Raw genomic sequence first — 15584 nt, 5'->3', positions numbered from 1 at the left:
ACATCAGGTAAATGATGCAAGAAGTCAAATCAGATTTTTCTTCAACTGTGACAAACATAGGCACAGACACGTGCATACACACACGATAACATACGCACTATACACACACACGATAACATACCCACTATACATACACACACACACACACACACATAGATTTTGTGTTGTAGATATGTGGTAGTGGAGTATGGGCCTGAGGGCACACACTTAATGTGTAGTGAAATCTGTTATGTATGTATTGTAATGTTTTTACAATTGTATAAACTGCCTTAATTCTGCTGGACCCCAGGAAGAGCAGCTAGTGCCTTGGCAGCAGCTAATGGGGATCCATAATAAATACTTGGGAGATTGGCCCACCCACTGGGGAGAAAGGCCCAGCCAATCAGAACGAGTTTTTCCCCAACAAAAGGGCTTTTTACTGTGGCATTGTGTTGTGACAAAACTGCACATTTTAGAGTGGCCTTTTATTGTCGTCGTCCCCCCCCCCCCCCCCCCCCCCCCCAGCACAAGGTGCACCTGTGTAATGATCATGCTGTTTAATCAGCTTCTTGATAGGCCACACCTGTCAGGGTGAATGGATTTTCTTAGCAAAGGAGAAATGCTCACTAACAGTGACAGTAACACTAACAGTAAACTAATTAGTGCACAACATTTGACAGAAATAAGCATTTTGTGCGTACTTAACATTTCTGAGATCTTTTATTTCAGCTCATTAAACATGGAACCAACACTTTACATGTTAGTCGACTTGCCTAGTTTAAATAAAGGTTGCGTAAATATAAAATGTTCGTGTTGCATTTTTATATTTTAAAGTATTTTTCTGTGTATTATTGTGTATATAAAACCTATTGCGAGAGAGGCCAACACCTGATCAATAACCATGTCATCTGAGTTCAATCCATGTCCGTCCCGGTGTGTTTCAGAGCCCTTCTGTCTGGCCAACTACCCATCAGCCTTTCACAGTGTGATGTTTAACCCGGCAGAGCCCCGACTGCTGGCTACAGCCAACTCCAAGGAGGGGGTGGGGCTGTGGGACATCCGCAAGCCTCGCACGTGAGAGCTTCTGTTCACACTCACACTCGGAACTCTCAGGCTGTAATCCAGCATCTGTTTTACCCAATTTGTCCACCAGAGGGCATTGTTTTATTATTTAATTCACCAATATCTTAACATTGCTTCTATACTGACTGTATAAGATTGAAACTGCCTCTAAATGTAATCAGACATAAGTACCCTCCATTTATTTCTCTCCTCTTTATCTACACTGTCTGTCAATCACTTTTATTTTATAAAGCCCTTTTTACATCAGAGGCTGTCAGTGCTTTAACAAACAGCAAAGCAGTGGCCAGGAAAAACTCCCCTTTGAAGGAAGAAACCTAGAGAGGAACACAACTCCTGCTCTTCCTTCCTAATCCATCTCTCCGTCTCTCCCAGTTCTCTGCTGCGGTACGGCGGTAGCATGTCCCTGCAGAGTGCCATGTCGGTGCGTTTTAACAGCGCAGGGACCCAGCTCCTGGCCCTGCGTCGCAGGCTACCCCCGGTCCTCTACGAGCTACACTCTCGCCTACCCAGCTTCCAGTTCGACAACCAGGGCTACTTCAACTCCTGTACCATGAAGAGCTGCTGCTTCGCTGGAGACAAGGATCAGGTGAGCCCTTGGGGCTATGGATGGCATCCCAAATTGCACGCTGTTCCCTACATAGTGCCCTACAGCTTGTAGAGCCCTGTAGACCCTGGTCAAAAGTAGTGCACTATATAGGGAATAAGGACTAAAGTAGTGCACTATATAGGGTCTAAAGCAGTGCACTATATAGGGAATAGGGTCTAGAGTAGTACACTATAGGGAATAGGGTCTAGAGTGGTGCACTATATAGGGAATAGGGTCTAGAGTGGTGCACTATATAGGGAATAGGGTATAAAGGAGTGCACTATATAAGGAATAGGGTCTAGAGTAGTGCACTATATAGGGAATAGGGTCTAGAGTAGTGCACTATATAGGGTCTAGGGTCTAGAGTAGTGCACTATATAGGGAATATGGTCTAGAGTAGTGCACTATATAGGGTCTAGAGTAGTGCACTATATAGGGAATAGGGTCTAGAGTAGTGCACTATATAGGGTCTAGAGTAGTGCACTATATAGGGAATATGGTCTAGAGTAGTGCACTATATAGGGTCTAGAGTAGTGCACTATATAGGGAATAGGGTCTAGAGTAGTGCACTATATAGGGAATAGGGTCTAGAGTAGTGCACTATATAGGGTCTAGAGTAGTGCACTATATAGGGAATAGGGTCTAGAGTAGTGCACTATATAGGGAATAGGGTCTAGAGTAGTGCACTATATAGGGTCTAGAGTAGTGCACTATATAGGGAATAGGGTCTAGAGTAGTGCACTATATAGGGAATAGGGTCTAGAGTAGTGCACTATATAGGGTCTAGAGTAGTGCACTATATAGGGTCTAGAGTAGTGCACTATATAGGGTCTAGAGTAGTGCACTATATAGGGTCTAGAGTAGTGCACTATATAGGGTCTAGAGTAGTGCACTATATAGGGAATAGAGTAGTGCACTATATAGGGAATAGAGTAGTGCACTATATAGGGAATAGAGTAGTGCACTATATAGGGAATAGAGTAGTGCACTATATAGGGAATAGAGTAGTGCACTATATAGGGAATAGAGTAGTGCACTATATAGGGTCTAGAGTAGTGCACTATATAGGGAATAGAGTAGTGCACTATATAGGGAATAGAGTAGTGCACTATATAGGGAATAGAGTAGTGCACTATATAGGGTCTAGAGTAGTGCACTATATAGGGTCTAGAGTAGTGCACTATATAGGGTCTAGAGTAGTGCACTATATAGGGAATAGGGTCTAGAGTAGTGCACTATATAGGGTCTAGAGTAGTGCACTATATAGGGAATAGGGTCTAGAGTAGTGCACTATATAGGGAATAGAGTAGTGCACTATATAGGGAATAGAGTAGTGCACTATATATGCCCTCTGGGAACCAGCCTTTGTGACCATCTCAAAGCTTGCTGTTTTCCAACAGCACTGTTGCTCTGTGTCCAACGGTCATCTGACGCAGCCCTCCATCTTGGTCAAATAGCTCTTACAGCCCGGAGGTGTGTTGGGTCATTGTCCTGTTGAAAAACAAATGATACTCACACTAAGCCCAAACCAGATGAGATGGCGTATCACTGCAGAATGCTGTGGTAGCCATGCTGGTTAAGTAGTGCCTTGAACTCTAAATAAATCAGACAGTAAAGCACCATCGCACCACCACCTCCTCCATGCTTCACGGTGGGAACCACACATGCAGAGATCATCCGTTCACTCACAAAGACACGGAGGTTAGAAGCAAAAATCTCAATCAGACCAAAGGACAGATTTCCACCGATCTAATGTTCGTTGCTCGTGTTTCTTGGCCCAAGCAAGTCTCTTCTTCTTATTGGTGTCCTTTAGTAGTGGTTTCATTGCAGCAATTCTTTGGGCTGCAATTACTGAGGCTGGTAACTCTAATGAACTTATCCTCTGCAGCAGAGGTAACTCTGGGTCTTCCTTTCCTGTGGCGGTCCTCATGAGAGCCAGTTAACTCTAATGAACTTGTCCTCTGCAGCAGAGGTAACTCTGGGTCTTCCTTTCCTGTGGCGGTCCTCATGAGAGCCAGTTAACTCTAATGAACTTGTCCTCTGCAGCAGAGGTAACTCTGGGTCTTCCTTTCCTGTGGTGGTCCTCATGAGAGCCAGTTAACTCTAATGAACTTATCCTCTGCAGCAGAGGTAACTCTGGGTCTTCCTTTCCTGTGGCGGTCCTCATGAGAGCCAGTTAACTCTAATGAACTTATCCTCTGCAGCAGAGGTAACTCTGGGTCTTCCTTTCCTGTGGCGGTCCTCATGAGAGCCAGGTAACTCTAATGAACTTATCCTCTGCAGCAGAGGTAACTCTGGGTCTTCCTTTCCTGTGGCGGTCCTCATGAGAGCCAGTTAACTCTAATGAACTTATCCTCTGCAGCAGAGGTAACTCTGGGTCTTCCTTTCCTGTGGCGGTCCTCATGAGAGCCAGGTAACTCTAATGAACTTATCCTCTGCAGCAGAGGTAACTCTGGGTCTTCCTTTCCTGTGGCGGTCCTCATGAGAGCCAGTTAACTCTAATGAACTTATCCTCTGCAGCAGAGGTAACTCTGGGTCTTCCTTTCCTGTGGCGGTCCTCATGAGAGCCAGTTAACTCTAATGAACTTATCCTCTGCAGCAGAGGTAACTCTGGGTCTTCCTTTCCTGTGGCGGTCCTCATGAGAGCCAGTTAACTCTAATGAACTTATCCTCTGCAGCAGAGGTAACTCTGGGTCTTCCTTTCCTGTGGCGGTCCTCATGAGAGCCAGTTAACTCTAATGAAATTATCCTCTGCAGCAGAGGTAACTCTGGGTCTTCCTTTCCTGTGGCGGTCCTCATGAGAGCCAGTTAACTCTAATGAACTTATCCTCTGTAGCAGAGGTAACTCTGGGTCTTCCTTTCCTGTGGCTGTCCTCATGAGAGCCAGTTAACTCTAATGAACTTATCCTCTGCAGCAGAGGTAACTCTGGGTCTTCCTTTCCTGTGGCGGTCCTCATGAGAGCCAGTTAACTCTAATGAACTTATCCTCTGCAGCAGAGGTAACTCTGGGTCTTCCTTTCCTGTGGCGGTCCTCATGAGAGCCAGTTAACTCTAATGAACTTATCCTCTGCAGCAGAGGTAACTCTGGGTCTTCCTTTCCTGTGGCGGTCCTCATGAGAGCCAGTTAACTCTAATGAACTTATCCTCTGCAGCAGAGGTAACTCTGGGTCTTCCTTTCCTGTGGCGGTCCTCATGAGAGCCAGTTAACTCTAATGAACTTATCCTCTGCAGCAGAGGTAACTCTGGGTCTTCCTTTCCTGTGGCGGTCCTCATGAGAGCCAGTTAACTCTAATGAACTTATCCTCTGCAGCAGAGGTAACTCTGGGTCTTCCTTTCCTGTGGCGGTCCTCATGAGAGCCAGTTAACTCTAATGAACTTGTCCTCTGCAGCAGAGGTAACTCTGGGTCTTCCTTTCCTGTGGCGGTCCTCATGAGAGCCAGTTAACTCTAATGAACTTATCCTCTGCAGCAGAGGTAACTCTGGGTCTTCCTTTCCTGTGGCGGTCCTCATGAGAGCCAGTTAACTCTAATGAACTTATCCTCTGCAGCAGAGGTAACTCTGGGTCTTCCTTTCCTGTGGCGGTCCTCATGAGAGCCAGTTAACTCTAATGAACTTATCCTCTGCAGCAGAGGTAACTCTGGGTCTTCCTTTCCAGTGGTGGTCCTCATGAGAGCCAGTTAACTCTAATGAACTTATCCTCTGCAGCAGAGGTAACTCTGGGTCTTCCTTTCCAGTGGTGGTCCTCATGAGAGCCAGTTAACTCTAATGAACTTATCCTCTGCAGCAGAGGTAACTCTGGGTCTTCCTTTCCAGTGGTGGTCCTCATGAGAGCCAGTTAACTCTAATGAACTTATCCTCTGCAGCAGAGGTAACTCTGGGTCTTCCTTTCCAGTGGTGGTCCTCATGAGAGCCAGTTAACTCTAATGAACTTATCCTCTGCAGCAGAGGTAACTCTGGGTCTTCCTTTCCAGTGGTGGTCCTCATGAGAGCCAGTTAACTCTAATGAACTTATCCTCTGCAGCAGAGGTAACTCTGGGTCTTCCTTTCCAGTGGTGGTCCTCATGAGAGCCAGTTAACTCTAATGAACTTATCCTCTGCAGCAGAGGTAACTCTGGGTCTTCCTTTCCAGTGGCGGTCCTCATGAGAGCCAGTTAACTCTAATGAACTTATCCTCTGCAGCAGAGGTAACTCTGGGTCTTCCTTTCCTGTGGCGGTCCTCATGAGAGCCAGTTAACTCTAATGAACTTATCCTCTGCAGCAGAGGTAACTCTGGGTCTTCCTTTCCTGTGGCGGTCCTCATGAGAGCCAGTTAACTCTAATGAACTTATCCTCTGCAGCAGAGGTAACTCTGGGTCTTCCTTTCCTGTGGCGGTCCTCATGAGAGCCAGTTAACTCTAATGAACTTATCCTCTGCAGCAGAGGTAACTCTGGGTCTTCCTTTCCTGTGGCGGTCCTCATGAGAGCCAGTTAACTCTAATGAACTTATCCTCTGCAGCAGAGGTAACTCTGGGTCTTCCTTTCCTGTGGCGGTCCTCATGAGAGCCAGTTAACTCTAATGAACTTATCCTCTGCAGCAGAGGTAACTCTGGGTCTTCCTTTCCTGTGGCGGTCCTCATGAGAGCCAGTTAACTCTAATGAACTTATCCTCTGCAGCAGAGGTAACTCTGGGTCTTCCTTTCCTGTGGCGGTCCTCATGAGAGCCAGTTAACTCTAATGAACTTATCCTCTGCAGCAGAGGTAACTCTGGGTCTTCCTTTCCAGTGGTGGTCCTCATGAGAGCCAGTTAACTCTAATGAACTTATCCTCTGCAGCAGAGGTAACTCTGGGTCTTCCTTTCCTGTGGCGGTCCTCATGAGAGCCAGTTAACTCTAATGAACTTATCCTCTGCAGCAGAGGTAACTCTGGGTCTTCCTTTCCAGTGGTGGTCCTCATGAGAGCCAGTTAACTCTAATGAACTTATCCTCTGCAGCAGAGGTAACTCTGGGTCTTCCTTTCCAGTGGCGGTCCTCATGAGAGCCAGTTAACTCTAATGAACTTATCCTCTGCAGCAGAGGTAACTCTGGGTCTTCCTTTCCAGTGGTGGTCCTCATGAGAGCCAGTTACATCATAGCACTTGATCATTTTTTGGGGACTGCACTTGAAGAAACTTTCAAAGTTCTTGAAATTTCCCGTATTGACTGACCTTCCTGTCTTAAAGTAATGATGGACTGTCGTTTCTCTTTGCTTATTTGAGCTGTTCTTGCCATAATATGGACTTGGTCTTTTACCAAATAGGGCTATCTTCTGTATACCCACCCCTACCGTATTGGTTGAGCGAATGCCAAGAGTGTGCAAAGCTGTCATCAAGGCAAAGGGTGGCTACTTTGACGAATCTCAAAAACAAATGTTGATTTAACACTTTTTTTTTTGGTTACTACATGATTCCATTTGTGTTATTTCATAGTTTTGATGTCTTCACTATTATTCTACAATGTAGAAAATAGTTTAAAAAATAAAGAAGAACCCTGTAATGAGTAGGTGTCAACTTTTGACTGGTACTGTATCTACCAATTAGCAGAGACACTTCCAGTACAGTGTGTAGATGTGATCCCTGTGGGACTTTGACCTTCAACCTTTGCGTCGCTAGGTAACACTCGTACTATCTAAACTACAGACCGTTCTGTTATGGGGCATAGAAACCTAGAAAGTCAAAGTCCCAATTTTTTGTGTGTTTTTTTTCTTCTCTCTTTCTATTCTGGGAAGAGAGAGAGAGAGAGTCTGTTAAAGAGAGGCTTCCCTACAGAGACATTTACAAAGTTGGGTTTTCCTGAAGGAACTCTGCAGTAGGCTCAAGTGATCCGTCTCAAATGGCACCCTGTTCCCTATGTCGTGCACTACATTTGACCTTAGCCCTTTTTATCTAGTTGGGGAGGTCGTCCAGAGGGCAACGGTGAAAGTTGAGGCCTTTTTATCGAGGCTCTTCAGTCTCCTTCTAGTGATGAACACAGAAGCCCTGTAATCTCTAGCCAATACTCTTCCCTCCGCTCCTCCTCAAACCTGGTTTGCATCCCCCTATTCCTCACATAGTGTCCAGGGCTCTGGTCAAAAGTAGGGCACTATGTAAGGAATAGGATGCAATTTGGCACTAGCCCCCCCTCCCCCTCATATGAGACATGATATCACTCTGAAACCATGTCTAGTTTATGTTCACAATTGGCTGCGGTGCTGTCAGGGGAGACCTTCGCTGCAGAAGAAGAACCTTCTAGAATAACAGAACCGTGCGGCAGCCGGCTGGAATCTACCAGTGGCGTGTGAGACCAGAGTTACACGAAGCGCGAGGGAGAAGTTGGGCCTTGTGGGGGAGGAGGTGATGTAGAATGCCTGCAGCTACATTCACTAGTGCTTTCTCTCCTCTGTGCGGACTGGCCCCTGACTACTTGTTGTCAAGGTGACGATGTTGCTTAGAGACGACAAAAGGCTTGTGCCGGTTATGGTTACAATTCTATTCGTGTGTCCTGGGGTTCCCCTCCCAGGTGTCACCGCGGGCCTCCCAATGACCCTAGTGGTTTCACCGCGGGCCTCCCAATGACCCTAGTGGTGGCACCGCGGGCCTCTTAATGACCCTAGTGGTGTCACCGCGGGCCTCCCAATGACCCTAGTGGTGGCACCGCGGGCCTCTTAATGACCCTAGTGGTGTCACTGGTTACTAGATAATGACCCAAGTGATGTCACTAGTTAGGAGATAATGACCCCAGTGATGTCACTAGTTAGGAGATAATGACCCCAGTGATGTCACTAGTTAGGAGATAATGATCCCAGTGAGTGAGACAAATAGCACCCTGTTCCCTCCCATAGCTCACTACCCTGGTCCAAAGTAGTGCACTATATTTGGAATAGGTTGCCATTTGAGGTGCAGTCTTTGGATCATTCTGGATCATTCTTCTCTTCTGGCTTCATTGGCTCGGCTCCTCGTTGCCTGGCAACAGACACCACACATATTTCTGCTCAAGTGTGTTTTTTTGGAGAAGTGTACACCTCATCTCAAATTCTATCTTCCCTCGGAGAAGAGATTTGTCATAAATTCTTCTGTCTCCGTATTGTAACTGCGCTGCCTGTTTTTGCTGTTTCTACAACTGGATCCTTGGAAGTTTAAAAGAAAAATAATGGAAAAATGGCAATTATTTTCCCCTATAAAGGATTTAGGCTCGGATTCATAAAGCGTTAAGAGTGCTGATCTAGGATCAGATCTTGTCTGTGTAATCTTTTTTCATTATGATCTAAAATACAAACCTAAACTGATTCTAGATCAGCAGTCTCTTTTATGAATACTCAAAATGGCCGTACTGTTTTAAAGTTCAGATGTTCCCTGACTATCTTCTCAAGCCTTTTGTTATGGAGGATTAATTGTTGATAACAAGCTTCTCTTTTTGTTGGTATCAACAGAAACGGAGAACATTGTGTAATAGTTCAACATCATGATGTGTTTTTATAGAGGATGTCGTCTTTACAATGAGTCCCAAATCCAACCCTATTCCCTATGTAGTCCACTACTTTTGTCAGCAGGGCTCTGGACTAAAGAAGTGCACTACATAGGGAATAGGGTGGCATTTTGAGATGCCTCTGTGTTAATCTCTCTGTTGTCTTCCTCTAGTATGTCTTGTCTGGATCAGATGACTTCAACCTTTATATGTGGAGAATCCCAAAGGATCCTGAAGCAGGTAAGTGTGTGTGTGTGTGTGTCCTCTGGCCAACAGAGACAGTGGAATGTGTCCTCTGGCCAACAGAGACAGTGGAATGTGTCCTCTGGCCAACAGAGACAGTGGAATGTGTCCTCTGGCCAACAGAGACAGTGGAATGTGTCCTCTGGCCAACAGAGACAGTGGAATGTGTCCTCTGGCCAACAGAGACAGTGGAATGTGTCCTCTGGCCAACAGAGACAGTGGAATGTGTCCTCTGGCCAACAGAGACAGTGGAATGTGTCCTTCAATTCTCTAACCACTAGGCTCCGAGTCGTAGCGGGAGGACCAGACAACATTTTACTTCAATATGACGGTTATTATATCAATATTTGCGCATAAATGCGTTTCTCGCATAATACGTTTTACCGGACACAAACAGATCCCTCCACGTCGAAACTAACACATCTGTCTTGTCTAACATTTCAGTTGTTTTCTTTTATACGTTGGGTAATTCATCCTCATGAAATGTTTGGATGGAGATGTGGTTACAGATGACACGTCTCTCTTACTCCGTCTCTCTCCCTTCCAGGAGGCCCGGGGCGTGTGGTCAACGGAGCGTCCATGGTCCTGAAGGGTCACCGTTCCATCGTGAACCAAGTCCGGTTCAACCCCAGCACCAATATGATCTGCTCCTCCGGGGTCGAGAAGGTCATCAAGGTCAGTAGTTAAGTCGTAGATTATTTTATTTTAAATTTTACAGTTTTAATAATCATTCAAATCACAGGTCGTGGGTGTGTGTATGACTTGGTTCAATGATTTGGTTCATCAGTGGTTCATGAAATCATCAGTGACATATCCACATCATGAACATCAATTGATTACATCGTCGTGATTTTAAAGTTCATCAGTTCGGTTGTTTGAGTACTTAAAAAAAAAATGCACAAACTTGAAGGTAATTGTTCTTTGCAAGAAAAGGAGAAACCGCCTGGGTGCTCGCCGTGCCATCAGAATCATTATCTCAGCCGCTCGACTCCTTAAACCCTCTGAAAGGGGAACGGTAGTAACTCATTCCTCACTTGGTGGTTTCCCATCCTGTATGACTCTCAGGTCTTCAGTCATGATAACTCACTGTCCCTCATAAATCACAGGGCCTGAGGTGAAGACAGACGACTCATCTCCTTCGCCATCTGTCAAGCTTGTCGAAGGAAGATGTCTGTTCATCATCGGTTCATCATCATAACGCTCTCTCCTACAGCGGCTCTAGTCTCCTCTCCCGCAGCGGCTCTAGGTCTCCTCTCCCGCAGCGGCTCTAGGTCTCCTCTCCCGCAGCGGCTCTAGGTCTCCTCTCCCGCAGCGGCTCTAGGTCTCCTCTCCCGCAGCGGCTCTAGGTCTCCTCTCCCGCAGCGGCTCTGGTCTCCTCTTCCGCAGCGGCTCTAGGTCTCCTCTTCCGCAGCGGCTCTAGGTCTCCTCTTCCGCAGCGGCTCTAGGTCTCCTCTCCCGCAGCGGCTCTAGGTCTCCTCTCCCGCAGCGGCTCTAGGTCTCCTCTCCCGCAGCGGCTCTAGGTCTCCTCTCCCGCAGCGGCTCTGGTCTCCTCTTCCGCAGCGGCTCTGGTCTCCTCTTCCGCAGCGGCTCTAGGTCTCCTCTTCCGCAGCGGCTCTAGGTCTCCTCTTCCGCAGCGGCTCTAGGTCTCCTCTTCCGCAGCGGCTCTAGGTCTCCTCTTCCGCAGCGGCTCTAGGTCTCCTCTTCCGCAGCGGCTCTAGTCTCCTCTCCCGCAGCGGCTCTAGGTCTCCTCTTCCGCAGCGGCTCTAGGTCTCCTCTCCCGCAGCGGCTCTAGGTCTCCTCTCCCGCAGCGGCTCTAGGTCTCCTCTCCCGCAGCGGCTCTAGGTCTCCTCTCCCGCAGCGGCTCTGGTCTCCTCTTCCGCAGCGGCTCTAGGTCTCCTCTTCCGCAGCGGCTCTAGGTCTCCTCTTCCGCAGCGGCTCTAGGTCTCCTCTTCCGCAGCGGCTCTAGGTCTCCTCTTCCGCAGCGGCTCTAGGTCTCCTCTTCCGCAGCGGCTCTAGGTCTCCTCTTCCGCAGCGGCTCTAGGTCTCCTCTTCCGCAGCGGCTCTAGGTCTCCTCTTCCGCAGCGGCTCTAGGTCTCCTCTTCCGCAGCGGCTCTAGGTCTCCTCTTCCGCAGCGGCTCTAGGTCTCCTCTTCCGCAGCGGCTCTAGGTCTCCTCTTCCGCAGCGGCTCTAGGTCTCCTCTTCCGCAGCGGCTCTAGGTCTCCTCTCCCGCAGCGGCTCTAGGTCTCCTCTTCCGCAGCGGCTCTAGGTCTGTAGGAGGTGTGAAAGCTGATACAGGCTTTCTAAACCTGACCTCTGCCTCGTCTCTCCTCCTCTCCCCCCCCAGGCGTGGAGCCCCTACCAGCAGACAGAGAGTCTGGGCGACCTGGATGGTTGTGTGGAGAATAAGTCCAGGAGTCTGTACAGCCATGAGGAGTATATCAGCCTGGTGCTGAACAGCGGCAGCGGCCTGAGGCACGACTACGTCTCACAGGTAACACACACACACACACTCTCACTCTGGGGGATGAATTGAAGTACGATTGCATCTTTCTCATGTCATCTCAGTCCATCCAGGAGGATCCTCGTATGATGGCCTTCTTTGACTCTCTGGTTCGTCGGGAGATCGAGGGCTGGAGTTCGGACTCAGACAGTGACCTGAGTGAGGGGGCCATCCTGCAGCTCCACGCCAGGGGACGACGCTCCACGCGGGCTGTAGGAGACGGCGCCGGGGTCCTGGTTGGTGCTGCTTCACCTGTACATCCCGCTGCTGCTATGGGCGACTCGGACCGCTCCTCCTCATCCTCATTGGCTGCACCCGAGGCCTTGGGGGCGGAGCCGCTGCTGCCCAGGAGTCGTCAGCGACATCACCAGTCTGCGTTCTTATTGGACCTGGTGGGAGAGGACTCTGATTCCTCTGGGTTCTGGCTGGACCCCATGCCACGCCCCAGCCCCCGAGACAACTCCACCCTCTCCAGCCCCACATCCTCCCCCGCTGGGGCCTCCTCCAGCTCCTCCACCAGCTCTGAGGATGAGGAGCGCCGCAGGGTCAGCACCCGGCAACGCAACGCCGCACGGAGGCGCCGCATGCACTTCCCCTGCAGGCCCAGTGGAGGGCGCCCCGAGTCCGCCCAGGCCCTGTACCCCGGGGGGGTCGACTCCTGCTCCTACCCCAAGATCTCCATGGATGAGGCCTCATCCTCCTCCGCGTCCTCCACGGAGCTGCAGCAGGGCCCGGACTCGGTCCAGATCGGACCCCACAGAAGGAGCTCGAAAACGGGTAGATGTGCCAGCAATTCGGGCAGACTTACCGGTTCCAGCCCTGCAGTCTCTCTGGACAGCCAAGATGACCTTCTCATCACCTCTCAGGACACCCTGCAGCAGAGGACCGAGTCCCGGGAGGGAGGGGTGACTGGGGCTGCTTTAGAGAGGATGGACAACAGTAGCTGGGTCTCCTCTTCCTCCAGACATCACCACAGCCCCCACCAGACTGAGATGACTGAAGTGCCAGTAGACCGTCTGGCTCCAGACCTGTTTGCGTCCCCAGATTCCAGGGGGGAGAGGGAGGCCTTGGCGGGGAAACAAACAGACACTATGAACCAGGAAGAGGAAGAGGCAGGGCTGTCTTCTCAGAGAGGCCAGGCCCCGACCCAGGGGGCGCTAAAACGGACTCACCTGGGGTCAGGGGGTCAAGGGTCAGGGGAGGGGTTAGAGAAGAAGTTGAAGAGATGATGATGACGCCTGTTGTGGGAAGGTGATCATTTGGTGAATGACTGTTGTCCCACATTACCCTCAAACCTCTCCTCTGGGATGTTGCACAACATCGTTGTTGGGGTCCCAGTAACACTGGCCCATGGAACAACGGGGGGGGTCCCAGTAACACTGGCCCATGGAACAACTGGGGGGTCCCAGTAACACTGGCCCATGGAACAACGGGGGGGTCCCAGTAACACTGGCCCATGGAACAACGGGGGGGTCCCAGTAACACTGGCCCATGGAACAACTGGGGGGTCCCACTAACACTGGCCCATGGAACAACGGGGGGGTCCCAGTAACACTGGCCCATGGAACAACGGGGGGGGTCCCAGTAACACTGGCCCATGGAACAACGGGGGGGGGGGGGGTCCCAGAGGAGAGGTCTGAGTAACACCACTTTTCACCAGGAGCCAATGGTCAACAGTAGTATACTATGTAAAGGAAAGGGGGCAATTTTGGATTCAACCTGAGACTGGTTTTCTTTTGTTTTTACAGACCAGTTTCTTGGTTTGGTGACCCTAAAAAGGGTGTCGCAATTTATCATTTTTGGGACGTGTATTCTGCTAAGAGCAGAACACAGTGGCTATGAGGGCTTGGCCCTCTGTCTGTCAATCAGAACATACTGGATAATGATTGGTCCAATATTACTGTGGCAGCAATGCGTTCTGGAACTTCTAGAAATTGTCATCACTTCTGAGGTCAAACCATAGATGACATTAAATATCACAAGATCCCAAAATATGTAATAACATTGACAATGGTATTGTAAATGCACTACTAGTTAGTCATTTAGTCTTAAGGCAGAACGTGTATTTTTGTTGAATTTAAAAATGTTAGAAAATGAATACGGCCGGTTTAGTTTTTTTGTTGTTGAAGAAAGCAGGTCTGGTTCAGGACTAAAGGCTTTGAGTAATTTCGATTTTCCAGTGAGATTCTTGGTGAAGTGTCAGCATTTCTGTGGCTAATCTGTTGTTGCCATGCAAACAGCTGAGTGGCGACATTTACAAAAATAAATAGTTTCAGTGTTAAGGATGATAATTGTTTCTTGTCTCTCTCGTCCTCATCCAAACCCCTTTGTCTCCAGCAGCAGCACGTGTTTTATTCTGGTTTATTTATTCAATTAAAGAATCATTCATTGTCTGCTTACACTGATGCCATTCTTTAGATGTTTTTTCTCTCTTGGTTTTATAAGGATTTTTTAAAATCAATTTACAATGATGAAAATCGAATTTTTACTCTCACCTTTCGAGACACCCAAAGGATACTTTGAATTAAATAGCAAAGTGAAACAATAATCGACGTACATTGTCTTTTAGTGTACCATTCCATTTCTCTAATTGAAAAGAGATTGTATAATGTTTCTGAACCGCACAGTACCAAGTCACCATGGCAACGCAGCTTCAACACTGCAGGGAAAGAAATGTGACCCTGAACAGACCACAGAATACAGAACACAGAACACAGACTGGAGAACACAGACTGGAGAACACAGACTGGAGAACACAGACTGGAGAACACAGACTGGAGAATACAGACTGGAGAACACAGACTGGAGAACACAGACTGGAGAACACAGACTGGAGAATACAGAACACAGACTGGAGAATACAGAACACAGACTGGAGAATACAGAACACAGACTGGAGAATACAGAACACAGACTGGAGAATACAGAACACAGACTGGAGAATACAGAACACAGACTGGAGAACACAGACTGGAGAACACAGACTGGAGAACACAGACTGGAGAATACAGACTGGAGAACACAGACTGGAGAACACAGAACACAGACTGGAGAATACAGAACACAGACTGGAGAATACAGAACACAGACTGGAGAATACAGAATACAGAACACAGACTGCAGAACACAGACTGGAGAATACAGAACACAGACTGGAGAATACAGAACACAGACTGGAGAATACAGAACACAGACTGGAGAATACAGAACACAGACTGGAGAATACAGAACACAGACTGGAGAATACAGAACACAGACTGGAGAATACAGAACACAGACTGGAGAATACAGAACACAGAACATAGACCAAACCAATCTATAGACTGGAGAATACAGAACACAGACCAAACCAATCTATAGACTGGAGAATACAGACCAAACCAATCTATAGACTGGAGAATACAGAACACAGACCAAACCAATCTATAGACTGGAGAATACAGAACACAGACCAAACCAATCTATAGACTGGAGAATACAGAACACAGACCAAACCAATCTATAGACTGGAGAACACAGACCACACCAATCTATAGACTGGAGAATACAGAACACAGACCACACCAATCTATAGACTGGAGAATACAGAACATAGACCACACCAATCTATGGTTAGACGTTCTAGGAATATAAATGTCCCCTCTCATTGACACCGCAGGAGTTCAAGGATAACTACTTTAAGTAATTCAGATGCTGAAGACAGCCTACAGTACTACAGTACAGCCTACAGTACTAC

At 48.2% G+C, this 15584-nt stretch overlaps 1 protein-coding gene across 2 annotated transcripts in view; it reads left to right on the top strand.

Moving 5' to 3' along the window:
* LOC109904356 (DDB1- and CUL4-associated factor 5) overlaps positions 1-14396 on the top strand; it is a 29721-nt gene extending 15325 nt beyond the window's left edge. Inside the window, exons 5-10 of one of the 2 annotated variants that reach the window (XM_031787691.1) lie at positions 924-1053; positions 1435-1648; positions 9279-9345; positions 9896-10023; positions 11693-11839; positions 11923-14396. In XM_031787691.1, the coding sequence (XP_031643551.1) occupies positions 924-1053; positions 1435-1648; positions 9279-9345; positions 9896-10023; positions 11693-11839; positions 11923-13077 (1841 nt within the window). In that variant the 3' untranslated portion in view covers positions 13078-14396. Of the gene's footprint in view, positions 1-923; positions 1054-1434; positions 1649-9278; positions 9346-9895; positions 10024-11692; positions 11840-11913 lie in introns of both variants that reach the window. The other variant, XM_031787689.1, reaches the window with a different exon arrangement.
* The last annotated feature ends 1188 nt before the right edge of the window (positions 14397-15584 follow it).

This window comes from Oncorhynchus kisutch, linkage group LG14, assembly GCF_002021735.2.
Source record: "Oncorhynchus kisutch isolate 150728-3 linkage group LG14, Okis_V2, whole genome shotgun sequence".
Lineage (NCBI taxonomy): Eukaryota > Metazoa > Chordata > Actinopteri > Salmoniformes > Salmonidae > Oncorhynchus > Oncorhynchus kisutch.
The sequence above is the reverse complement of the archived record's forward strand: the minus strand, read 5'-3'. Positions and strand labels throughout refer to the sequence as shown.